Source organism: Hyla sarda, chromosome 6, assembly GCF_029499605.1.
Source record: "Hyla sarda isolate aHylSar1 chromosome 6, aHylSar1.hap1, whole genome shotgun sequence".
Classification (NCBI taxonomy): Eukaryota; Metazoa; Chordata; class Amphibia; order Anura; family Hylidae; genus Hyla; species Hyla sarda.
This window is the reverse complement of record NC_079194.1, coordinates 256,979,059-257,005,994: the sequence shown is the minus strand read 5'-3', so window position 1 is coordinate 257,005,994 and position 26,936 is coordinate 256,979,059. Positions and strand designations below refer to the sequence as shown.

The following is a 26,936-nucleotide window of genomic DNA, read 5'->3' as shown; positions in this document are numbered from 1 at the left end:
ATTTAACACTAGAGATGGACACTTTGAGTATCTGGTCATGCCCTTTGGCCTGTGCAACGCCCCTGCCGTCTTCCAAGACTTTGTTAATGAAATTTTTTGTGATCTCTTATATTCCTGTGTTGTTGTGTATCTGGACGATATCCTGATTTTTTCTGCCAACCTAGAAGAACACCGCCAGCATGTCCGCATGGTTCTTCAGAGACTTCGTGACAATCAACTTTATGCCAAAATGGAGAAATGTCTGTTTGAATGTCAATCTCTTCCTTTCCTAGGATACTTGGTCTCTGGCCAGGGACTACAAATGGATCCAGACAAACTCTCTGCCGTCTTAGATTGGCCACGCCCCTCCGGACTCCGTGCTATCCAACGTTTTTTGGGGTTCGCCAATTATTACAGACAATTTATTCCACATTTTTCCACCATTGTGGCTCCTATCGTGGCTTTAACCAAAAAGAATGCCAATCCTAAGTCATGGCCTCCTCAAGCGGAAGACGCCTTTAAACAGCTCAAGTCTGCCTTTTCTTCAGCTCCCGTGCTCTCCAGACCTGACCCATCTAAACCCTTCCTATTGGAGGTTGATGCCTCCTCAGTAGGAGCTGGAGCGGTCCTTCTACAAAAAAATTCTTCCGGGCATGCTGTTACTTGTGGTTTTTTTTCTAAGACCTTCTCTCCGGCGGAGAGGAACTACTCCATCGGGGATCGAGAGCTTCTAGCCATTAAATTAGCACTTGAGGAATGGAGGCATCTGCTGGAGGGATCAAGATTTCCAGTTATTATTTACACCGATCACAAGAACCTCTCCTATCTCCAGTCTGCCCAACGGCTGAATCCTCGCCAGGCCAGGTGGTCTCTGTTCTTTGCCCGATTTAATTTTGAAATTCACTTTCGGCCTGCCGATAAGAACATTAGGGCCGATGCTCTCTCTCGTTCCTCGGATGCCTCGGAAGTAGAGCTCTCTCCGCAACACATCATTCCTCCTGACTGCCTGATCTCCACTTCTCCAGCCTCCATCAGGCAAACTCCTCCAGGGAAGACCTTCGTCTCTCCACGCCAACGCCTCGGAATCCTCAAATGGGGTCACTCCTCCCATCTCGCAGGTCATGCGGGCATCAAGAAATCCGTGCAACTCATCTCTCGTTTCTATTGGTGGCCGACTCTGGAGACGGATGTTGTGGATTTTGTGCGAGCCTGCACTGTCTGTGCCCGGGATAAGACTCCTCGCCAGAAGCCCGCTGGTCTTCTTCATCCTCTGCCTGTTCCCGAACAGCCTTGGTCTCTGATTGGTATGGACTTTATTACAGACTTACCCTCATCCCGTGGCAACACTGTTGTTTGGGTGGTCGTTGATCGATTCTCCAAGATGGCACATTTCATCCCTCTTCCTGGTCTTCCTTCTGCGCCTCAGTTGGCAAAACAATTTTTTGTACACATTTTTCGTCTTCACGGGTTGCCCACGCAGATCGTCTCGGATAGAGGCGTCCAATTCGTGTCTAAATTCTGGAGGGCTCTCTGTAAACAACTCAAGATTAAATTAAACTTTTCTTCTGCATATCATCCTCAATCCAATGGGCAAGTAGAAAGAATTAACCAGGTCCTGGGTGATTATTTACGGCATTTTGTTTCCTCCCGCCAGGATGACTGGGCAGATCTTCTACCATGGGCCGAATTCTCGTATAACTTCAGAGTTTCTGAATCTTCTTCCAAATCCCCATTTTTCGTGGTGTACGGCCGTCACCCTCTTCCCCCCCTCCCTACTCCCTTGCCCTCTGGTGTACCCGCTGTGGATGAAATAACTCGTGATCTTTCCACCATATGGAAAGAGACCCAAAATTCTCTCTTACAGGCTTCATCACGCATGAAGAAGTTTGCTGATAAGAAAAGAAGAGCTCCCCCCATTTTTTCTCCCGGAGACAAGGTATGGCTCTCCGCTAAATATGTCCACTTCCGTGTTCCCAGCTACAAATTGGGACCACGCTATCTTGGTCCTTTCAAAATTTTGTGCCAGATTAATCCTGTCTCTTATAAACTTCTTCTCCCTCCTTCTCTTCGTATTCCTAATGCCTTTCACGTTTCTCTTCTTAAACCACTCATCATCAACCGTTTCTCTCCTAAACTTATCTCTCCCACTCCTGTCTCCGGTTCTTCAGACATCTTTCCTGTAAAGGAGATACTGGCCTCCAAAAAGGTCAGAGGAAAAACCTTCTTTTTGGTTGACTGGGAGGGCTGTGGTCCTGAAGAGAGATCCTGGGAACCTGAGGACAATATCCTAGATAAAAATCTGGTCCTCAGGTTCTCAGGCTCCAAGAAGAGGGGGAGACCCAAGGGGGGGGGTACTGTTACGCCGAGCGCTCCGGGTCCCCGCTCCTCCCCGGAGCGCTCGCTACACTCTCGCTCCCGCAGCGCCCCGGGATGCGATTCGCGATGCGGGTGGCGCCCGCTCGCGATGCGCACCCCGGCTCCCGTACCTGACTCGCTCTCCGTCGGTCCTGTCCCGGCGCGCGCGGCCCCGCTCCCTAGGGCGCGCGCGCGCCGGGTCTCTGCGATTTAAAGGGCCACTGCGCCGCTGATTGGCGCAGTGGTTCTAATCAGTGTGTTCACCTGTGCACTCCCTATGTATACCTCACTTCCCCTGCACTCCCTCGCCGGATCTTGTTGCCATTGTGCCAGTGAAAGCGTTCCCTTGTGTGTTCCTAGCCTGTGTTCCAGACCTCCTGCCGTTGCCCCTGACTACGATCCTTGCTGCCTGCCCCGACCTTCTGCTACGTCCGACCTTGCTTCTGTCTACTCCCTTGTACCGCGCCTATCTTCAGCAGTCAGAGAGGTTGAGCCGTTGCTAGTGGATACAACCTGGTCACTACCGCCGCAGCAAGACCATCCCGCTTTGCGGCGGGCTCTGGTGAATACCAGTAGTGACTTAGAACCGGTCCACTAGCACGGTCCACGCCAATCCCTCTCTGGCACAGAGGATCCACCTCCTGCCAGCCGGCATCGTGACAATATATAGTTACATAGTTAGTATGGTTGAAAAAAGACATACGTCCATCAAGTCCAACCAGGGAATTGAAGTGAAGGGTGTAAGGGGATAAGGGAAAGGGATGTAGTTTTATAATTCTGCATAAGCATTAATGTTATTTTGTTCCAGGAATGTATCTAATCCTGTTTCAAAGCTGTTAATTGTTCCTGCTGTGACCAGTTCCTGAGGTAGACCGTTCCATAAATTCACAGTCCTCACGGTAAAGAAGACGTGTCGCCCCTTTAGACGAAACCTTTTCTTCTCCAGACGGAGGGAGTGCCCCCTCGTCCTTTGGGGGGGTTTAACCTGGAACAGTTTTTCTCCATATTTTTTGTATGGGCCATTAATATACTTATATACGTTTATCATATCCCCCCTTAAACGTCTCTTCTCAAGACTAAACAATTGTAACTCCTTTAATCGCTCCTCATAGCTAAGATGTTCCATGCCCCATATTAGTTTAGTTGCGCGTCTCTGCACCCTTTCCAACTCCGCAGTGTCCCTTTTATGAACAGGTGCCCAAAACTGAACAGCATATTCCAGGTGAGGCCGTACCAATGCTTTATAAAGGGGGAGTATTATGTCCCTGTCCCTCGAGTCCATGCCTCTTTTTATACATGACAATATCCTGCCGGCTTATACACTACCTATACACTGCTAGGGAGAGACACGTCACTCAAGCCAGCCAGGGAAGCCTCCAGGAGCCACAGCGAGAACTAGTTAGTCCCGGAGCATTTTTAAACTATGATTACCCTGATGTGCCCGAGCGTCAAAGTCATTTATAGTATTATGCTGCCCTTCAATGTACAGTGGTCCCTCATTGTATGTTGAAACCTTTGTATGTTGAGACCATAACTCTATGGAAACCTGGTAATTGGTTCTGAAGCCCCAAAATGTCATCTAAAAATAGGAAAAAGGGAGGATTAAACAAAAATAAGTAGATAACTAATACAGATAAAGCAAATCCTTACATATAAAAGTAAGAAAGATCTGCTGGGAGCTGTATTCACTGTCTATGTGGAGGACAGGAGCTTCTTCAGGGTCCTGTACAGTACACACAGTGTCCTAAAAAAAAGTTAAATGGAGCTGCCCTCACCTGGAGCAGCTATCCCTGGCACTGGTAAAGAGTAGTACAGAACATGTAATACCTCCCTGTACTGTAGGAGGCGCTACCAGACATCAGTCAGTTCATACACTTCAGTAATACAGGGGTTTTACCAGTGAATGCCCATTCTGATTGGTCAGTTCTTCTGGGCATTGACATGTTTCACAGATCTGTACTGTCTGTACATCGTATGGTGAGTCTGGTTTCAAGTTACAATTGTCCAGAAAAGATCATTGTATGTTGTAACTATTGTATATTGAGGCCATTGTAAGTTGAGGGATCACTGTATATTGTTTTATCTCATTCAGGAGTATAAAATGTTGATGTGTGAACCCAGAATTACTTTTCTGACCTTAGTATAATGGAAGGGTGTTTTCATAATAGCAAAAACCCCTTTAATGATATCAGAGGTACAAAATGAAATACGTCACCACCACTGAGGCTCTATTCTCCATTCTCAGCTATGGAATGGGTTCCAAAGAAATATCGTCCAACGGTGTCAATTATTCAAGGAACCTGTCTAACCTTGGGGCAACTTGTGCTGGCAGGAATGGCTTATGCCATAACAGACTGGCGTTGGCTTCAGCTGGCACTCTCCTTACCTTTCTTTATATTCCCTATTCTGATATGGTAGGTATGCAGATGATAACATAGATGTACATATATGAGAAAGATGTAAATAGTTTATATCTTTACAACACTAAACTACAACAATGAAATATAATCAATCCATCTATACAAATGTATTAACCAGTTAATTGCATAACAGAAAATTCTACATGAATGTATAATATGATTGAAATCAAGCATTTCCCTTGGCTGCTATGGAGCATGAGAAGATAAGAAAATGGAAGCTAACTTTGCGCTGCTGATAATGGAAAGGTCTTGAAAGTGGATGTATTGATGAAGGTTCCTTTCATTTTAAACACACAACGCGTTTCTGGGTATAAACTTCCCTTTCATCAGGTCTGATGAAAGGGTAGTTTATTCCCAGAAATGCGTTGTGTGTTTAAAATGAAAGGAACCTTCATCAATACATCTACTTTCAAGGCCTTTCCATTATCAGCAGCGCAAAGTTAGCTTCCATTTTCTTCTCTTCTCATTCTCCATTGTCTTCATGTTGGTCTGCTCCACGTGGGAAGCCACTGTAGCTGATCTCTTCCAGGATTACATACTTTTGTAAGACTTTTGACATACTTTTTGTACATCTGCACAACACCACCAGGTCAGTGTGTTCTTTCTTTCGGGACAGGGTCAAAAGCCCTATACAGCCATGTCCTTGATTTATATCCTAATAACCTGCTGACGGTTCCACTTAAAATGGAATCTGTCACATAGTTGTACAAAGTGTTGTTAATTACAGCTCCAGGTAGACATAAACTCCTTAAGGATCCATAACATTTATTTACATTATGGGGCCATTATCGATGTGTGTAGAGGGCTCAGGACTATCTACAAGGTGACAGGGGAAAACTACCTATTGGGGAGGTCGTATATACAGATTGCATACTACTTATAGGAGGCCCTATTTACAGGGGCAAACCATCTAGAAGGGGAAAAATAGTGGGTCAAAGTACCTACAGAAGAGGGGGAAAACTACTTAAAGGGGTACTCCGTTCTAAACATCGTATCCCCTATCCAAAGTGGGCAGAAAGTTAAACGGATTTGTAAATTACTTATATTTAAAAATATTAATCCTTCCAGTACTTATCAGCTGCTGTATACTACAAAGGAATTTCTTTTCTTTTTACATTTATTTTCTGTCTGACCACAGTGCTCTCTGCTGACACCTCTGTCCATGTTAGGAACTGTCCAGAGCAGGAGAGGTTTGCTATGAGGATTTACTCCTGCTCTGGACAGTTCCTGGCATGGACAGAGGTGTCAGCAGAGAGCTTTGTGATCAGACAGAAAAGAACTACACAACTTCCTTTGGAGTACAGCAGTTGATAAGTACTGGAAGGATTAAGATTTTTAAATGAAAGTAATTTACAAATCTGTTTAACGTTCTGGCACCAGTTGATTTAAAACAAATTGTTTATCGCCGGAGAACCCCCTTTAAGCAATCTATCTGTTAATCTGCAGGTAAGGTAAGTAAGAAACCACTAGTGAGAAAAAAAAAAGACATGTTTAAAGTTTTATTTATTGACTTAACCACAGCCCTCTCTGATATTTTCCAAAAACAGGTGGGTCCCAGAATCGTACCGCTGGCTTGCACTCAAAAAGCGTTCCCAACATGCCCTTTGGAGCCTGAATCGAGCAGCAAGGATCAATGGGGAAAAAAATGGAACTTTTATCACTCTTGAGGTTAAGTCCAATAAATTTAAAATGTCTTATTCAGTTTCAGTTAGCTGACAAATTTATAAAAGTGTCACTTGAAAAGGTGTCCCAAAGTATACCACAGTGCACATGTGACATAACCATTGAATTTTAAAGACCAAATCTAGTGGCTTCTGTTTGTTTTTGTTTTTTTGTTTTTTTTGTTGGTAAGACCCAAAAGTGTGGTCTACTATGCTTTGAAAAAACTAACAAACAAAAAACACCGCCTCTCTCCTGTTGGCCTTTTTTAGCGCCTTTTGGTTTACACATTTCTGCAGATTTTTAGTTGCAATCCACTGATTTCGGCAATACACATGATATGGAAGGATTTTATGAACTGCGCCTTTTTGTGATAAGGCGCAAAACCACAAAAAAGTCTCTAAAACTACGCCAGACCAGACTTCGCTTAGCTTTTTTTTGTGTATGCGAAGAGGGAAATTTCAGAAAATGTGACCTGCACAAAATGTATCAAATGCTCTTTGACCATTTAATCAATGTGGTGCCCCTACACATTACAGCACACACAAAAACAATGGCCCACATTTATCATTGCAGTGCAAGTGAAGCATTTTTTTACACCTTTTTTTTTGTGTGTGCTGATAATGTGTAGGAGCACCAAATTTATTAAAAGGAAAAAGAGCTTTGATAAATTTTGTGCAGGTCACATTTTCAAAAATTTCTGTCTACACATACACCAAAAAGTTACACCATGTCTGGGCTGGTGTAGTTTTAGAGACTTTTCAATGGCTTTGCGCCTTTTTTTGCTCCTTTTTACAAAAAGCCGCAATGACAAATCCCTTCTATATCATGTGCATTGCCGAAATCAGTGGATTGCAACTCAAAATCAGTGGATTGCAACTAAAAATCTGCAGAAATGTGTAAACAAAAAGGGGCAAAAAAAGGCGCAAAAAACAGTCTAAAGACAATGATAAATGTCGGCCAATGTGTAGAAAAATGCTTCACTTACACCTACAATGATAAATGCCGGTGTGAGGTGGTTTTTTGTGCCCCCGTAGATCCATGCGTCCGCTCCTCCCCCAGCTCTCCGAACATTTCCAAAGCTAGAACTGGGGGAGGGCAGAGCAAGGGGAGGGAGGAGGTTCACGCTCCCTCCCTCATCTCCCCGAACTGAGGACGTAGATCTCCACGGTATGTCCCCCTTTACACATAGAGCTCATTGGGAGCACTGCTCTATGTCCTCAGGGAGGGGAGATGAGGGAGGGGACCTGCCTTGGAGATCTATGTCCACAGGGAGGGGGCGTGCCGTAGAGATCTGCGTCCAGCCGAGCAGCCAAGCTCAGGGAGGGGAGATGAGGGAGGGGGCGTGAACCTCCTCCCTCCCCTTGCTCTGCTCTCCCCCAGTTCTAGCTTCGGAAATGTTCGGAGAGCTGGGGGCGGAGCGGACGCATGGATCTACGGGGGCGCAAAAAAACACCTCACACCGGCTATTCACTTACACCTACAATGATAAATGCTGGCTATTCACTTTAACTGCAAGCTGAAAAGCAGTGTACTGACATCTAGTGACCAATGTTAAATCTGCAACAACAATCGTTAATTTGTAATGATACTTTGTTTTTCCTTATTCCTAACAGCAGCACAGAGGAAGGGATATTTATCTGCTGCTGTTATTACCAAGGGAAAACAAATTATTGTTAAAAATTAAACATTCCCTTATGTCCTACCAGCAGCACAGATGGGTATTTAGCAGTAGAAGACCCCATGTGAGGGCTCTTATGCTTGGCAGAACCTAAAGAGTACCTGTCACCAAATAAAACTTTTAATATAGTGTTCCTTATGTAACTATGTACACCAGAGGAAAAAATAGAGCTGGAAAACTCCAGATTAAAAGTTCCAAAATGTTATTTCAAAATCTTAGGATTTAAAATATGAGGCATTAACAAACAATAACACTCCAATATAAAACACAGTGCAATACCCGACAAAATGTAATACAGGATTAGATGCAATGCCAGTTTGAAGTGAATAAGCAAAGTTTACATATCCCATGAGTAAAAGACCTGTTGTGTTTATACTGGTCATAAATTAACTCATATTGTGCCACTAACTGGTATGCGAACCTGGTACCGTATTTTTCGCCCAATAGGACGCACCGGCGTATAAGACGCACCCAATTTTTAGGTGCAAAATCTAAAAAATTAAAGATTTTGAACCCAATAGTGGTCTTCAACCTGCGGACCTCCAGATGTTGCAAAACTATAACTCCCAGCATGCCCGGACAGCCGTTGGCTGTCCGGGCATGCTGGGAGTTGTAGTTTTGCAACATCTGGAGGTCCGCAGATTGAAGACCACTTCATAGGAGGTAATACTCACATGTCCCCGGCACTCCAGACCCGTCACCGCTGCCCTGGATATCGCTCCATCGCTGTCGCCGTGTCCCCGTTGCTCCGGAACGTCTCTGCTGCCGGCCGGGTATCCTCACTCTCCGTCGCCGTCATACAGGGGATCCCTGAACGGAGAAGACACCGAGGAGGCAGGTAAGGTCCCTCCCGGTGTCCTGTAAGCACTAACCCGGCTATTCAGTCGGGCTGTTCGGGACCGCCGCGGCGGTCCCGAACAGCCCGACTGAACAGCCGGGTTAGTGTCACTTTCCCTTCAGACGCGGCGGTCAGCTTTGATCGCCGCGTCTGAAAGGTTAATACAGGGCATCACCGCGATTGGTGATGTCCTGTATTAGCCGCTGGTCCTGGCCGTTGATGGCCGCAGGGGCCGCTGCGATAGGGGTGTATTCGCCGTATAAGACGGGACAGAAAAAGTGCGTCTTATACGGCGAAAAATAAGGTAGTTCCCTCCCCACAGTTGGGGATCCTATCTGCACTCATCCATAATGAGGTCCTTATTGTCACCGAACCCCTTATTCACTTCAAACTGGCATTGCATCTAATCCTGTGCACTATTATTTATGCATGATAGCATTTTGTATTACATTTTGTCGGGTATTGCACTGTGTTTTATATTGGAGTGTTATTGTTTGTTAATGCCTCATATTTTAAGTCCTAAGATTTTGAAATAAAATTTTGTAACTTTTAATCTGGAGTTTTTCAGCTCTATTTTTTCTCTGGTGTACATGTATTTTCATAGAGCTCTCCAAAGTACAGGAGGTTAATTTAAGGCCTAAACCTTATTATAATGCAGATGCAATATGGTATAGGGTGTAAAGGTTTAATGGGACCCTTTGGTATATATCCTTATGTAATTAGCAGACACTTTCCTATTCACTTACTTTTAAAATTATCAACATAAATATGTTTAAAATGTAATAGAAAAACGGCCACTAGGTGACTCTGTTCTGTTCCCTGCTGCAATTAATACAGTCAGGAGACATAACTTAGGAAGTATTTCTCTGCACTGAGCTTGAATATCTGCTGCACAGAGCCTTACTGAAAGATGCACAGAGCTTGATGTCTTCTATTCATCACAGTACTGCAACAATGTGAGGGAGGAAGTGGTCCCCAAGAAGGCTTCAATGATGTCATGCCTGCTGGGAAACGCCCATTTTCTCCTGCTAGAAGATTGCACTATGTGAGCAAGAATAACAGTATGGGAGGAGGGGGTTAGGAGTAGTTAGGGAACATAGCCTAAGTTGGTTTAGAAAAGTTTATTTGGTGACAGGTACTTTTTAATATAGTTTGCCCAAAAGATGAGTAATTGGAGATTATAGAGTCTAATCTATAGTGAGTTATATAAATTGACTGGGAACTTCAGGAAGCTGAACTACAGATGAGATTCAAAGGACTAAGGCGTCTTTCCGCAAAAGATGTAGAGATGGCCCAAGTAAAATGAGCTCTCACAAATTTTGGTGGTTCCAAATCCTGTAATATAGAGGATTTTCGGATAGCTTCCATAATCCATTGCCCAAAGGTAGGTTTAAAATCTTTGTGAATAAGATTTTCATCTTTTCTAAAAATCCTTAAAGGGGTACTCCGGTGGAAAACATGTATTTATAGTTTTTTTTTTTAATCAACTGGTGCCAAAAAGTTTAACAGATTTGTAAATTAATTCAATTAAAAAATCTTAATCCTTCCAGTACTTATAATTTGCTGTATGCTCAACAGGAAGTTGTATAGCTCACAACTCTGTCTGTGTCAGAAACTGTCCAGAGCAGAAGAGGTTTTTTATGAGGATTTGTTCTGGACAGTTCCTGACAAGGACAAAGGTGTCAGCAAAGAGCACTGTGGTGAGGCAGAAAAGAACTATACAACTTCTTCTGGAGCATACAGCAGCTGACAAGTACTGGAAGGATTAAGATTTTTAAATAGAAGTAATTTGCAAATCTGTTTACCTTTTTAGTACCAGATTTAAAAAAAAAATGTTTTACACTAGAGTACCCATTTAAATTTGTGCACATAGATATGAAGACATCTTGCTACTTCAAGGCAATGAAGACCTTTCTCTTCTTCAGAGAAGAGAAGCAGAGCCATCAAAGGAAAAAATATTACCTCTCTGATATTCTTGAAAGAACGGACTTTTGGAGTAAACCTTGGTAGAAATATTAGCAATACACGATCCTGCAGAAATTGTGTATAATGCTGAAACGGCTTGGAGTCATCCAATTCTTTTTGCAGAAATAACAGCGAGGAGAAATACCAGTTTCCAGGCAATAAACTTTTGCTCTGCCTCCTCCAATGCCTCAAAGGGGGGAGAAGTCAACCCCCTGAGCAGAACCAACAAATCCCATTGCAGAATAGGAAAGCCCTTATAAATAGGAAAAGGACTGAGCAACCTCCAGGCTGTCAGGTTGAATATCTGTGGGATTTCAGTAGAGCTGCGTTTGGCCAGACACTCATGCTTGCTCTGGGGGAAGTCTCCATTATTGTCCTCAACTCATCTGAAGTTGGGTGAACCAAGCTCTCTTGGGCCAAAATGGGATAATGGCTATAGCTGAAGCTTGGTCTCGCCTGATTTTCAGCAATACCTTTAGTATCAAGAAAACAAGAGTGAAGAGGTTGGCCATCCTGAATCTCCATGGGATCAACAAAGCACCTATCGACACAGGATTTTCCTCCCTGTAAAGGAGTGTGCAAAGAAATATCCCTCGATAGGCGCTGCACTCAGCATGGAAAGATCAAACTTAAATAAAGTTTCAAAGCTTTATTAATCCAATTACATGTTTTGGGTGCTAGACCCTTCGTCCGATTGGCATCTGTAAAGGAAGCAGAATCTATCCACCTTGGAGTTTAACCTGGTTGCAATTAGCTCTATCTCTGGTATACCCTACCTGAAAGTGATTTCCTAAAATAGGTCTGGATGAATCGCCTATTCCCCTGTTGAAAAGCCTAAACTCAGGCGATCGCCTATCACATGGAGGGATCCCGAATGTAAATTGAAGATAAATGGGTAATGTTATCTACCCAATCCAGGATCAGACCTATCTTGAGGAGACATTGCAATCTTGCACCTTCCTGCATGTTGAGGATTGCTGTCATGTTGCCTGACTGAATCCTTACCTCTTTGTCTTGAGTGAGGGAAGTGAAATACAGGAGACAAAGCAGGATAGCTTTCATCTCTCGGAGATTCGATGATAATAGCTTCTCCTGTATAGTCAAAGAGCTGTCCAGAAGATGCACTCCCTAGCCTACAAGGGACGCATCTGTAGTGAATATGATACAGAACAGCTGGATAAGAGACCTTCCATCCTTGAGGTTTAAAGAACCCCAGATGGAGCCCATCACATGACCCCATCCCAAACATGGCAGGATCCAAGGCTGCTTCAACCGACTACAGAAACACACACTGCCTTTGCAATATGCAAAAAAATATATAGCATTGCCTCAAAGAAGAGGCAAGAAGAGAGTCTCTGCTTGGCATCCAACCTAAAAACTAAAGCCGCAGTATAGCTGGTACCTGAGTGGAAAGTAGAGCTCTAGACTGAAGTGACACTACACCCGTGACCTCACATCCGCAAACATGGCAGCACCCATCGAACACGAAGAGACCGTCAGCAAGAACAAAAGCCTGTAATCCTGGCTAGTATAACCTTGACAAACAGAGCCAACCCTTAGGAAAAGTCCCCCTTCTCAGATGGCTCCGAGAGAAACACCACAAAACATGTGATCACAGACCTGCTCTGCGGATATCATAAAGAAAAAAATTAAATAATATAGAGAATAAACTATATACAGTTGCAAATGTGAACCCTTCGGAATTATATGGATTTCTGCACAAATTGGTCATAAAATGTGATTTGATCTTTATCTAAGTCACAACAATAGACAATCACAGTCTGCTTAAACTAATAACACACAAAGAATTAAATCTTACCATGTTTTTTATTGAACACATCATGTAAACATTCACAGTACACGTGGAAGAAGTATGTGAACCCTTAGATTTAATAACTGGTTGAACCACCTTTGGCAGCAATAACTTCAACCAAACGTTTCCTGTAGTTGCAGATCAGACGTGCACAAAGGTCAGGAGTAATTTTTCACCATTCCTCTTTACAGAACAGTTTCAGTTCAGCAATATTCTTGGGGTGTCTGGTGTGAATAGTTTTCTTGAGGTCATGCCAAAGCATCTCAATTGGGTTGAGGTCAGGACTCTCAATCCAGAAGGTGTATTTTCCTCTGTTTAAGCCATTCTGTTCTTGATTTACTTCTATGCTTTGGGTCGTTGTCCTGTTGCAACACCCATCTTCTGTTGAGCTTCAGCTGATGGACAGATTGCCTTAAGTTCTCCTGCAAAATGTCTTGATAAACTTGGGAATTCATTTTTCCTTCGATGATAGCAATCTGTCCAGGCCCTGACAAAGCAAAGCAGCCCCAAACCATGATGCCCCCACCACCATACTTCACAGTTGGGATGAGGTTTTCATGTTGGTGTGCTGTGCCTCTTTTTCTCCACACATAGTGTTGTGTGTTTCTTCCAAACAACTCAAATTTGGTTTAATCTTTCCACAGAATATTTTGCCAGTACTGCTGTGGAACATCCAGGTGCTCTTGTGCAAACTGTAAACGTGCAGCAATGGGTTTTTTTGGACAGCTGTGGCTTCCTCTGTGTTATCCTCCCATGATATCCATTCTTGATTAGTGTTTTACGTATCGTAGATTCGCTAACAGGGATGTTAGCATGTGCCAGAGACTTTTGAAAGTCTTTAGCAGACACTCTAGGATTCTAATTCACCTCATTGAGCAGTCTGTGCTGAACTCTTGCAGTCATCTTTACAGGATGGCAACTCCTAGGGAGAGTAGCAGCAGTGCTGAACTTTTTCCATTTATAGACAATTTGTCTTACCATGGACTGATGAACAGCAAGGCTTTTGGAGATACTTTTATAACCCTTTCCAGCTTTATGCAAGTCCACAATTATTAATCGTAGGTCTTCTGAGAGCTCTTTTGTGCAAGGCATCATTCACATCAGGCAATGCTTCTTGTGAAAAGCAAACCCAAAACTGGTGGGTGTTTTTTTTATAGGGCAGGGCAGCTGTAACCAACACCTCCAATCTCATCTCATTCATTGGACTCCAGTTGGATGACACCTCACTCCAATTAGCTCTTGGAGATGTCATTAGTCTAGGGGTTCACATACTTTTTCTACCTGCACTGTGAATGTTTACATGGTGTGTTCAATAAAAACATGGTAAGATTTAATTCTTTGTGTGTTATTGGTTTAAGCAGACAGTGATTGTCTATTGTTGTGACATAGATGAAGATCAGATCACATTTTATGACCAATTTGTGCAGAAATCCATATAATTCCAAAGGGTTCACATATTTTTTTGTGTAACTGTATAAGATCTCTAAGAGGAAACCATCCATCAGTCCGAGAGGACAGAAAAAAACACAGTGAAGGGTGGAGTGGTCTCTCCTTATGTAGGGGGATTCTTAATTTGTTAATTATTCTATTTACTTTTTTGGCTATCAAATATTCCATCAGTCATACCAGTTTGTGTGTGTGTGGGATATATATATATATATATATATATATATATATAATGTACCTACAGAGGTAATTACAACTGGTCAGTCAGATATGCACAAAGGAGTTCAAGTTAAATGAGCAGTATCAAAATGTGGATTTTTTTGTATACACAACTTATGACTATGGGTGGCTTTGTGGAAAAAGGAATGTGGTCCTGACTTCAGAATTTAGGTATTGCAATGGGGAATTAAAGATTGGTGCAGTAATCTCTAGGTAATGGTTGTTTACATACAATGTAGTTCTACAGTATAAGCACAGATTTTTTTTGTGGATGTTACGTGCTTATGTGATTTCTTGTTTGTACATGTTGCTTGAGGTTTTGTGTGTTATGCAGTATCATCCACAGCAGATTACAGAACCAGGTACATTGATGAGATTTTTACTTTACTTTGTGTTTGGGTTGGCCATATACACTTCTCAAAAAATAAAGGGAACACTAAGATATCACATTCTAGATCTGAATGAATAAACTAATCATATGAAATGCTTTTTTCTTTACATAGTTGAATGTGCTGACAACAAAATCACACAAAAATTATCAATGGAAACCAAATTTATCAACCCATGGAGGTCTGGATATGGAGTCACGCTCAAAATTAAAGTGGAAAACCACAGTACAGGCTGATCCAACTTTGATGTAATGTCCTTAAAACAAGTCAAAATGAGGCTCAGTAGTGTGTGTGGCCTCCACATGCCCGTATGACCTCCCTACAATGCCTGGGCATGCTCCTGATGTCCTCCCAGACCTGGACTAAAGCATCTGCCAACTCCTGGACAGTCTGTGGTGCAACATGGTGTTGGTGGATGGAGCGAGACATGATGTCACAGATGTGCTCAATCGGATTCAGGTCCGGGGAATGGGCGGGCCTGTCCATAGCATCAATGCCTTTGTCTAGCAGGAACTGCTGACACACTCCAGCCACATGAGGTCTAGCATTGTCTTGCATTAGAAGGAACCCAGGGCCAACCGCACCAGCATATGGTCTCACAAGGGGTCTGAGGATCTCATCTCGGTACCTAATGGCAGTCAGGCTACCTCTGGCAAGCACATGGAGGGCTGTGCGGCCCCCCAAAGAAATGCCACCCCGCACCATTACTGACCCACCGCCAAACCGGTCATGCTGGAGGATGTTGCAAGCAGCAGAATGTTCTCCACGGGGTCTCCAGACTCACGTCTGTCACATGTGCTCATTGTGAACCTGCTTTCATCTGTGAAGGCGGAGGTAGCGGTCCTGCTGCTGTGTTGTTACCCTCCTACGGCCTCCTCCACATCTCCTGATGTACTGGCCTGTCTCCTGGTAGCGCCTCCATGCTCTATACATTACGCTGACAGAAACAGCAAACCTTCTTGCCACAGCTCGCATGTGCCATCCTGAATGAGCAAGGTGCCTATATATAAATATGTGTTCCAATAAAACATAACTTTTATTCAAAATTAGAGTAAGAGGTGAAAACCAATAAAACACACTTAAAACCACTGACCCAATCACATCAAATTAATGTCACGTATGTAATACTGTATAGACAGAACCCTGTTCTATATACTATTACATACGTGACATTAATTTCATGTGATTTGGTCAGTGGTTTTAAGTGTGTTTTATTGGTTCTCACCTCTTACTCTAATCTATATATATAAAACTCAACGTGTGTGTGTATGTATGTGTGTGTGCATGTGTGTGTGTATGTGTGTGTGTATGTTCCAGCATCACGTCCAAACGGCAAAAGATATTAACATGAAACTTGGCACACATGTTACTTATATGTCAACAACAAGCATAGGATAGGTGATTTAACCCTTACTCACCCCCATTTGCCAGGGGCGGGGTTTATGTTTAAAGTTCCATACAAGTCAATGGGAAATATATGTTACTGCATAACTTCCAAACGGCTTGAGATATTGCGATAATACTTGGTCACATGTTACTTTTATATCAACTTCAAATATAGGATAGTTAATTTAACCCTTAACTACCCCCATTTGTGAGGGTCGGGGTTTTTGTTTAAAGTCCCATGCAAATCAATGGGAAATGTCTGTTCCCACATAACTTCCGTACGGCTGGAGATATTTCAATAACTGGTACACATATTACGGGTCGGGATAGGAGGACGGGATAGGAGGACCGGGATAGGAGGACCGGGATAGGAGGACGGGATAGGAAGTCAAGATAGGAGGACGGGATAGGAGGACGGGATAGGAGAACGGGATAGGAGGTTGGGATAGGAGGATGGAATAGGAGGACAGGATGGATGGACTGGATAGGAGGACGGGATAGGAGGACGGAAAAGGAGGACGGGAAAGGAGGTCGAGATATGAGGACGGGAAAGGAGGACGGGAAAGGAGGACGGAAAAGGAGGACGGGAAAGGAGGACAGGAGAGGAGGTCGAGATAGGAGGTCGAGATAGGAGGACGGGAAAGGAGGACAGGAAAGGAGGTCGGAATATGAGGTCGGGATATGAGGTCGGGATAGGAGGACGGGATATGATGACAGGATAGGAGGTCGGGATATGACAACAATATATGAGGATGGGATATGAAGTCAAAAGTTTCTTCCTTTGTTTATTTTCCTCCCCAACAAGGATTAGGAAGGAAAAACCGGGCAACGCCGGGTACTCAGCTAGTCTATATATATAAAACTCTTGTGTGTATGTGTATATGTGTATGTGTGTGTGTGTGTGTGTATGTATGTGTGTATGTATGTGTGTATGTTCCAGCATCACGTCCAAACGGCTAAAGATATTAACATGAAACTTGGCACACATGTTATTTATATGTAAACAACAAACATAGGATAGGTGATTTAACCCTTACTCACCCCCATTTGCCAGGGGCAGGGTTTATGTTTAAAGTCTCATACAAGTCTATGGGAAATATATGTTGCTGCATAACTTCCAAACGGCTGGAGATATTTTGATAATACTTGGTCACATGTTACTTATATGTCCACTTAAAATATAGGATAGGTAATTTAACCCTTAACTACCCCCATTTGTGAGGGTCTGGGTTTTTGTTTAAAGTCCCATGCAAATCAATGGGAAATGTATGTTCCCACATAACTTCCGTACGGCTGGCGATATTTCAATACCTGGTACACATATTACGGGTCAGGATAAGAGGTCGGGATAGGAGGTCGACATAGGAGGTCGGGATATGAGGATGGGATACGAAGTCTGGAAGGGAGGACGGGATAGGAGGACCGGGATAGGAGGTCGGGATAGGAGGTCGAGATAGGAGGTTGGGATAGGAGGTCGGGATAGGAGGTCGAGATAGGAGGACAGTATATGAGGACGAGATAGGAGGTCGAGATAGGAGGTCGGGATAGATGGACTGGATAGGAGGACGGGATAGGAGATCGGGATAGGAGGTCGGGATAGATGGACTGGATAGGAGGATGGGATAGGAGGTCAGGATAGGAGGTCAGGATAGGAGGTTGGGATAGGAGGTTGAGATAGGAGGATGAGATGGGAGCTCGAGACAGGAGGTCGAGATAGGAAGATGGGATAGGAGGACAGGATAGGAGGTTGTGATAGGAGGTTGAGATAGAAGGTCGAGATAGGAGGTCGAGATAGGAGGACAGGATAGGAGGTCGAGATAGGAGGACGGGATAGGAGGTCAAGATAGGAGGACAGGATATGAGGACAGGATAGGAGGTCAGGATAGGAAGTCAGGATAGGAGGTCGGGATAGGAGGATGGGATAGATAGACTGAATAGGAGAACGGGATAGGAGGTCGAGATAGGAGGTCGAGATAGGAGGACAGGATAGGAGGATGGGATAGGAGGACGGGATATGAGGTCGGGATGTGAGGACGGGATGTGAGGATGGGATATGAGGTTGAGATATGATGAGGGGATAGGAGGTCGGGATATGAGGACGGGATATGGGGTTGGGATATGACAACAATATATGAGGACGGGATATGAAGTCAAAAGCTTCCTCCTTTGTTTATTTTCCTCCCCAACAAGGATTAGTTAGGAAAAACCGGGCAACGCGGGGTACTCAGCTAGTTTTGAATAAAAGTTATGTTTTATTGGAACACATATTTATATAGAGGCACCTTGTTAACCCCCCTTTGGGGTTAAATTGTTGTTTATAAATTATACCTCTGTATGTGTTCAGTGGCCTTTCATTGTTTGATCCTGGATGAGCTGCACTACCTGAGCCACTTGTGTGGGTTGTAGACTCTGTCTCATGCTACCACTAGAGTGAAAGCACCGTCAGCATTCAAAAGTGACCAAAACATTAGCCAGGAAGCATAGGAACCGAGAAGTGGTCTGTGGTCAGTCACCACCTGCAGAACCACTCCTTTCTTGGGGTTGTCTTGCTAATTGCCTATAATTTCCACCTGTTGTCTGTTCTATTTGCACAACAGCATGTGAAATTGATTGTCAATCAGTGTTGCTTCCTGAGTGGACAGTGTGATTTCACACAAGTGTGATTGACTTGGAGTTACATTGTGTTATTTAAATGTTCCCTTTATTTTTTTGATCAGTGTACAATATTTACTTCTGAAATGCTGCTGGTAACCTGCCTTTTTAATACTTACCTGTTTTAGCTGTTTAGCAATTAGGGTGTAATTTCTAAAAGTGGTAAGTATTTAAAAAAAAACACAGTTTAACAACAGCATTTCAGTAGTACATAACACATATAGCCGACCCCAGTGCAACTGCAACCATAACCACATCATGTATTTTTCCAGTTACACATAATAATTATTTTTATTTCCTTTTCCAGATGTTGACACATGAAAATAATGAAAACGCACCAAGAAGATCTTCCTCAGCAACACCATTGGACCTATTTCGTACTCCATCCATGCGAAAGATAACCATTGGCCTCTCAATGTCATGGTGATAAATCTTATTACTGCTATTCTATTCAGCACATTCTGTAGAGTACATGGTTTCCACGATATATAAAAGTTAAATCCTAAGGAAAGATAGAGTCAGTTTTTGCTAAACATAGAGTCAATCTTCTTTTACATAAATTGTACTTAGCACATTGGCCTAACAACACTGAGTAAATTCAGCTACAAATTTTTTCACTACATTTTCTCAGTAGATCCACACTGCCCGTAAACAGTGCTTACTTCACAAGGGATTTTACAGTGAAAATAAGCATTGGAAATAGAAGTCCCATTGACTAATGGGCTTTTTTGAGTGGATTTTGCCAAAATAATGAACATGTTCGTTCTTTCGGGGGAATCTGGATCCATTTTGGAAGTCCGACTACAGAAGTTCCGTAGAAACCATTGAGCAAGAGAATCTCATTGAGATCATGGGCCCTAAGATATGGAGATCATGGGCAACTTACATGTCTTTTTCTTTTGGCTGGGTAAAGGGTTCAGCATGGGGTAGTGCTATGTTCTATACCGGTGCTCCTTTTCACAATTTTACTACTCACTAAAACCTAATGTTTTCTAATCTCTGTAACATGTTTAACCCCTTAAGGACGCAGCCCTTTATCACCTTAAGAAGTTTATGAATTAATAACGCGAAACTGCTTTTACCAAATATTCTGATTCTTAGATAGTTTTTTCGTGACATATTCTACTATATTTTGGTGGAAAATTTTCGGCGCTACTTGCATCCTTTTTTGGTGAAAAATCCAAAAATTTCATGAAAATTTAGAAAATTTTGCATTTTTCTAACTTTGAAGCTCTCTACTTGTAAGGAAAATGGATATTCACAATACATTTTATTTTTACGCACAAATACAATATGTCCACTTTATGTTGGCATCATAAAATGGACATATTTTTGCTTTTTGAAAAAATTAGAGGGCTTCAAAGTAGAGCAGCAATTTTCAAAAAATTCATGAATATTGATAAATCTGAAGGGACAGATGTTACAGAACTACAACTCCCAGCATACCTGGGCAGTCCAGGCATGCTGAGAGTTGTAGTTTGGCAACATCTGGAGGGCTAGCGTTTGGGCACCACTGTAACAGTGGTCTCCAAACTGTGACCCTCCAGATGTTGCAAAACTACAACTCCCAGCATGCCCAGACAGCCTTTGGCTGTCTGGGCATGCTGGGAATTGCAGTTTGGCCTTCCTAGTGGTTGCCACAGTAAAGATCATTTTACTTTCACTTTAAATTCCCCCCCACCGACGATTCCCTACCTGAGCCAGGATCCAGCAGTCTCCAGCGAAGATCTCGGGTCCCCAGGCATCTTTTCCTGCCGGTACGGCCTCCATCTTTTTCCCACAATCCCCTCGACATCCAGGGGCGGGCAGAATGGGGGGGGTTGCCATGGCAACCCCCTGTCCTGCGCTGCCATTGGTCAGAACTCCGTTCTGCTAATGGCAGGGGATAGGAGGAGATTGCAGCTCTGCGACCTCACTCCTATCCCTTAGGCTGATCGGGCTGTCGTTGAAAACCCCATCAGCCCGGAATTGGAGAAAATCGCATGTCTGAATTGACATGCAATTTTCTACGATCGCCGACATGGGTGGGGTCAGGTCAGGACCCCCCTGGGCGATGTGCCGGGATGCCTGCTGAATGATTTCAGCATGCATCCCGATCCGGTCCCCAACCGGCTAGCTGCGGGGATCGGAATTCCCACGGGCGTATCCATACGCCCTCAGTCCTTAAGGACTCGGGATGCAGGGCATATGCATACGCCCTGTGTCCTGAACAGGTTAAACTTCAGTTTGTTTTTTAAACTAATAGCCTAAATTTATCAATCTGTTCAAAAGTGACAAAAAGTGGAATCATTCACCCAAAGCCACCAATGACAGCACAACATTCCCTTTACCAGAGCTCGTGAAGATATTAAAGCAGAGCTCTTGTTGGTTGCCGGGGGCAAGTCATTAATTTTTTTGTATTGGACAAATCTCAGCCAATTTGTTTAAAAAAAAAAAAAAAGAAAAAACTGTAGCTGCGGATTTTACTTTTGACCTTCAACCAAGTTGGATACAATTAAAATTTGTCACAGATTTTTGGCTTCCCATTGAAGTCAGTGGGGATATTTACAACAAAACAGCATGTATCCACAACATAAATTGGCTTGCTGACATTACAGGTCGCTATCCCCATACAATTTTAAATTTTTTCCATTCTCATCCACTTTGCTGCTGTTATACATTTTCCACAGTAAATCCACAGCACATCCTCCATGTAAATAAATCTTTACCCTTTAAATGGTTCTTCAAAAGGCACATGGTCTTTTATAGTGCAGCATTACAGTTTTGCATTGAGATTTAGGAGTTTCACAACACGTTTTTTGTCAGTCCTCCGCTGTCTGTCTTTTCTAAAACTGAATTTCAAATTTGTGGTTGTCTACATCCCTTATTACACCCTCCAACTCTCTCTTACCTCCAGGTCTTCTCTCATGCTGCACCCATCCAAGGCAACAATTTGCTTTGGATCCATTCTAATATTTACAAAAATGGGGGATATTTATTAAAACCTGTGCAGAGGAAATGTGAACCAATTGCACATAGCGACCAATTAGATTGCCTCTTAAAAATTAAAAGAAGACATCTGACTGGTTGCTGTTGGCAACTGCCCCACTTTTCCCCAGAGCAGGTTTATTAAATCCCCTCCTTGGATAAAGTTGTATTATACGCAGCCCATGTATACCTCTATCCTTGTCAGATATCTCTTCACTCAGTGCTGATCATTGTTTGTTGATGTTTCAAACCAGCCACAAATTTGTAGCAAAATCTGCATTTACAAAGTCCCAAAATTACTTCTGTTACAAATAATTTGACGTTAAGAATATTGTGATATTGTTTCCTCCTCGTCTCCGTTTTCTCACTCCAGGTTCTCTAGCAGTTTCTGCTTCTTTCCTATTGCAATGGACATCCAGCGGTTTGGGTACAGTTTATATCTGATGCAGGTGATTTTTGGCTGTGCGGAGCTCCCCCTTAGGATCCTGAGTACACTCATGGCGGCTTATGTGGGAAGACGGTTCTCTGTTTCCCTTTTCCTTGTATTTTCAGGTGTTTTAATACTATGCAGCTTGGCAATCCCAGCTGGTAGGTGTTCATAATACTATGTCAAGTATCATACTAAAGTTTTCTTTTCTGGTTTTATATAATATTTTGATTCCGGTTGATATTGTATATTAAAAAAAGGTTAAATCTGACAGAAATGTTGAATGACCTAGAACCATATATATTATAGTATATCCCAAACCTAGCTGAGCATTTTCAGATAGCCCTTCACTAGTCTGTTCACCTTTGCACAGCAGGCGGGGGGGGGGTCAAAGGATTATGTGTGTGTGGGGAAGGGGGGGATATTTAGAAATCAGTTTTAGTGTTTGAGTTTTACTGTTATAGTAAAATAAGAAAATTACCTTCTTGATTTCAAGACATCTATCGACACCTTTGACATAGTGAAAAATATTGTTACATATGTTATATAAGCGCGACCATTTAACAATCTTAATGATATGCAGCTCACAAACTGTGTTTCTCCCCCATATATCAGCACAACTTTATTTTTATTTACGGACTAATATTCCCTTCTATTGCTCTTGAGGAATCTCAGTCATTTGATGCTAAAAAAGTGTGTGATTCCCCTCTCCCCGGGCAAAGTTTATTTTTCTGTGGATGTTCTGCACTCGAAATGACATTCCTTGATTTTGTAGTTTGGATTTGAAAATGTCTTTAGAGGCTATGGACGTCATTGCATTTCCTTTTCTAATATTTATTTCTAAAAATGATTACAGTACTTTAACCCATCATTAACATCTCTAATATGTAAACTGGGGATTTGAGGAATTATTACATATATGGTGGTGCTGGCTGCAGTCAACAGTGACTACCATTGGAGACATTTAGATGCAGTGGCCAATAGCAACCATGGCATCTAGATGGTTAGAGGTTGCATGTTAAGCCATTTGGTCCCCAAACTGCAAGGTATGTAAGGTAAAAAAAAATTTAAATGCTTTAAAAATATAAAGAAAAGCCTCATATTACAAATTTAACCCCTCCCCCTTTTGAAGTAAAATAAAAAAGTTTCAGCTATTAAAATATCATTATAAAAAAAGGTTAAATCTGACAGAAATGTTGAATGACCTAGAACCATATATATTATAGTATATCCCAAACCTAGCTGAGCATTTTCAGATAGCCCTTCACTAGTCTGTGCACCTTTGCACACGCCTTTTTTACCATGAGAAATGTGAACTTATGGAACAGTCTACCTCAGGAACTGGTCACAGCAGGAAATATTAACAGCTTTAAAACAGGATTAGATACATTCCTGGAACAAAATAACATTCATGCTTATGAAGAAATATAAAATCCCATCCCTTCCCCAATATCGCGCCACACCCCTACCCTTCAATTCCCTGGTTGAACTTGATGGACATATGTCTTTTTTCGACCGTACTAACTATGTAACTATGTAATTAATCATACGCAGTAAACAAAAAAAATACAGGTAGTTTTGGTCAAATTACATCAGAAAGAATGGAATTAAAAAGTGATCAATTAGTTCCACCTTCCTAAAATACCAACGAGGGGGACAAAACGTAAACAAAAAAAACTACAAATGGCTTTGTAAATAAAGGGGTATTCCAGCCACTAAAAACAGGTTATGAGGTAAGTGTCTGACCTTGAGAATGTGGACTTGACTCTCTTGGCGACATATATCAGCTGATTTTTGTGTTTTAGCTGGACCCACAACAACAGATGATTCTCGGGGTAGGGGTTGTCTGTTGAAGAGGAGTTGACCTATTGGGATAACCTCTTCAACCATTTGCTGTATAATTATTTGTATTCATTTTGTATTTCAGATCTATTACTCTTACAAATGTCTTTCACTGTTTTGGCCAAGGGTTTTCTCGGAGCTTCTATTGTCTGTGCTTATCTTTATACGGCTGAACTTTTTCCAACTGTGCTCAGGTACGTTGTACATGAAATCTACTCCTACATTTGAACAGGTCTCTTTTATTTTTACAACAGGAAATCCCACAATGACAGTGGAACAGGATCACAAATATTGGAATACATTGAAATACTGCATATTAATATTTAAAGGGGTATTCCAGAATTTTGAAAAAACTCATATATGCTGGGGCTGTAACAAAAAAAAGAAAAGAAAGAAAAAACTATATTTCTCTACCCCTGGTCCCTCGCAGGTCCCACACCAGCTTATGTTTTCCCCTGCTCTTGTCTTCTGCCTGCTTCAAAGCCAAGAGCACAGAGCAGGACCTGATGGCTTAACCAAGTTTGCTGAGTGTTCAAGTTCTGCTCCAATTCTTTGTCTTGGAAGCAGGGAGCAGAAAGTCTCTGGAATGGGAGCTCTAGGAGACCAGGAAGGCACGTATTCATTTACACAGATTACTTTTTCTTACAACATAGTTAGTGTAGTTAAAAAAGACACAATGTCCTTCAACATGCCCAGCAAACATTGCCAGCAAAATATAAAACATTTTATTTAACCAGAATACCCCTTAAAAAGGGAAGTTTCAAAAACCACTTATGGCTTATAGATGTCATAAAAGGTAGAACCCTCCATGTTGGACCCAATGTGTGAGACAGAATGATGAGCCACCATGTAAGAGTGGCTCCTACGCCAGCCCATCTATGTATTGCATGTACAGGCTATCCATTTAAATGAGAGTCCGGATGTAGTTTACCCGAAACATAACAGCTTACTGCCAAAAGCTGGACTTGTGATGATTTACTGAATTGTTGACCGCTTTATCCCATGCCAAACATTTTGAACAACTTGAATTCAGCAATTTCTCATGCTGGGATACCTCTGGCTAAGTATAATGAAGTCTCAGGGTTTGAGAAAAACCTGATTGGTGAACAATACCCTAAGGTACATGGAAGACACACACCAGGGCTCAATAGATTTAAAGCGCAACTGTCATGAAATCTTGGTGCAATAACCTGCACACATCCTTTGTACTGTGTGCAGGTGGTGTGTATAGCAATGTTTTTACCTGATATTTGCAGGCTTTCATGATGCCAAAAAATGCTTTTAATCAAAGCCACTGACTGTCGGATAGGCGTGGCGCGAGGTATGCGATGCCCCGCCCCTGCCACACCCACACCCACCCAGTATGTCAGTGCTGGGACCAGTGTGTGATTGACATACAGGTCCCATGCGCATGCGCCCTTCAGCTAATCTAACGTGCGCATCGCTGTATGTCATTCAGCAAGCGCTCGCGCCCCCAGCAAGCACTCACTCCCGCTGCCGTCTTCCTCCTCAGTGTGCCTGCGCACTGCTAGGTGCAGAGTATCGCACCTAATATCGAGAGCTAACCTGATTGCATGCTGCTCTGCGCAGGTGCACTGAGGAGGAATACGGAGGCGGGAGCGAGCACTCGCTGGGGGAGCGAGCGCTTGCTGGAGGACACACAGTGGCGCACACGTTAGATTAGCTGAAGGGACCAGCATGCGCTGGGACCTGTGTTTCAATCGTGTCATGAAAGCCTGAAAATATTGTAGTTACGATGGCTAGCAGGCCGGTGGTAGTTGCAGGAGGGTGGCCAGGTTGCGGAGCCGGCCAGCTCCCAGGAATATGCAACTACACTGTAATTTCATATTTCCTGGGTGGTGCTGTGATTGGCCATTTGATCTCAGAAATATGAAATTACAGTGTAGTTTGGTATTGCTTGGAGCCAGCCGGCCGGCCGGCTCCGCTGCCCCGGCCCCTAATCTCCCCCACTTCTGCTCATGTCCCCCGCCGCTCCACCCCCCCCCCCTCCCCTCCGCTCATGTCCCCCTCCGCTCTCCACATCTCCCACCCGCCGGCTACCTGAGCTGTTACAGGACTACAACTCCCAGCATGCCTTTTCAGTAAGGACATGTTGGTAGTTGTGGGCGGGAGTGTGGCCGAGGAGTGGTGCCAGCCGTCTCCCAGATATATGAAACTACACTGTTGTTACTAGTAGTGCCACTGGCCATGGGTGCTCTCCCTGCCCGACTCCCCGCACGGACTATACTACGCTTCGCATGATGCGATGCTAAAGCGCGCGGTCCCCTGCTTCTCACCTGCCCCACCGTTCTCCTGCTTCCTCCATTCTCCCTGCTAGCCCGCACGTGTATACCCGCCTCCTAGGGTGCGCTTCGAGTGAGATTTAAAGGGCCAGTGCACCATTGATTAGTGCTTATCAGGAACTGACCCAATTTAACCCCGCACATCCTCCTGTTCCCTGCCGGATCTTTTTGCCCGGGTTGCCTTAGAGAAAGCGTTCCCTGTTGTATCAGCTATTCCGTGTACCAGTTCTCGTGCTACGTTTCCTGACCACTGTTCCTTGCCGCCTGCCCTTACATAGTTAGTACGGTCGAAAAAAGACATATGTCCATCAAGTTCAACCAGGGAATTAAGGGGTAGGGGTGTGGCGCGATATTGGGGAAGGGATGGGATTTTATATTTCTTCATAAGCATTAATCTTATTTTGTTCCAGGAATGTATCTAATCCTGTTTTAAAGCTGTTAATTTTTCCTGCTGTGACCAGTTCCTGAGGTAGACTGTTCCATAAGTTCACAGTTCTCATGGTAAAGAAGGCGTGTCGCCCCTTGAGACTAAACTTTTTGTTCTCCAGACGGAGGGAATGCCCCCTCGTCCTTTGGGGGGGTTTAACCTGGAACA

General features: G+C 43.3%; 1 protein-coding gene across 1 annotated transcript in view; it reads left to right on the top strand.

The window, feature by feature from the left end:
- The window catches only part of LOC130276965 (solute carrier family 22 member 6-B-like), an 87,268-nt gene that overhangs the window by 28,812 nt on the left and 31,520 nt on the right, over positions 1-26,936 (top strand). Inside the window, exons 4-8 of the mRNA XM_056527048.1 lie at positions 4,580-4,748; positions 6,302-6,422; positions 19,110-19,225; positions 22,143-22,357; positions 24,124-24,232. Coding sequence (XP_056383023.1) covers positions 4,580-4,748; positions 6,302-6,422; positions 19,110-19,225; positions 22,143-22,357; positions 24,124-24,232 — 730 coding nt within the window. The remainder of the gene's footprint in view (positions 1-4,579; positions 4,749-6,301; positions 6,423-19,109; positions 19,226-22,142; positions 22,358-24,123; positions 24,233-26,936) is intronic.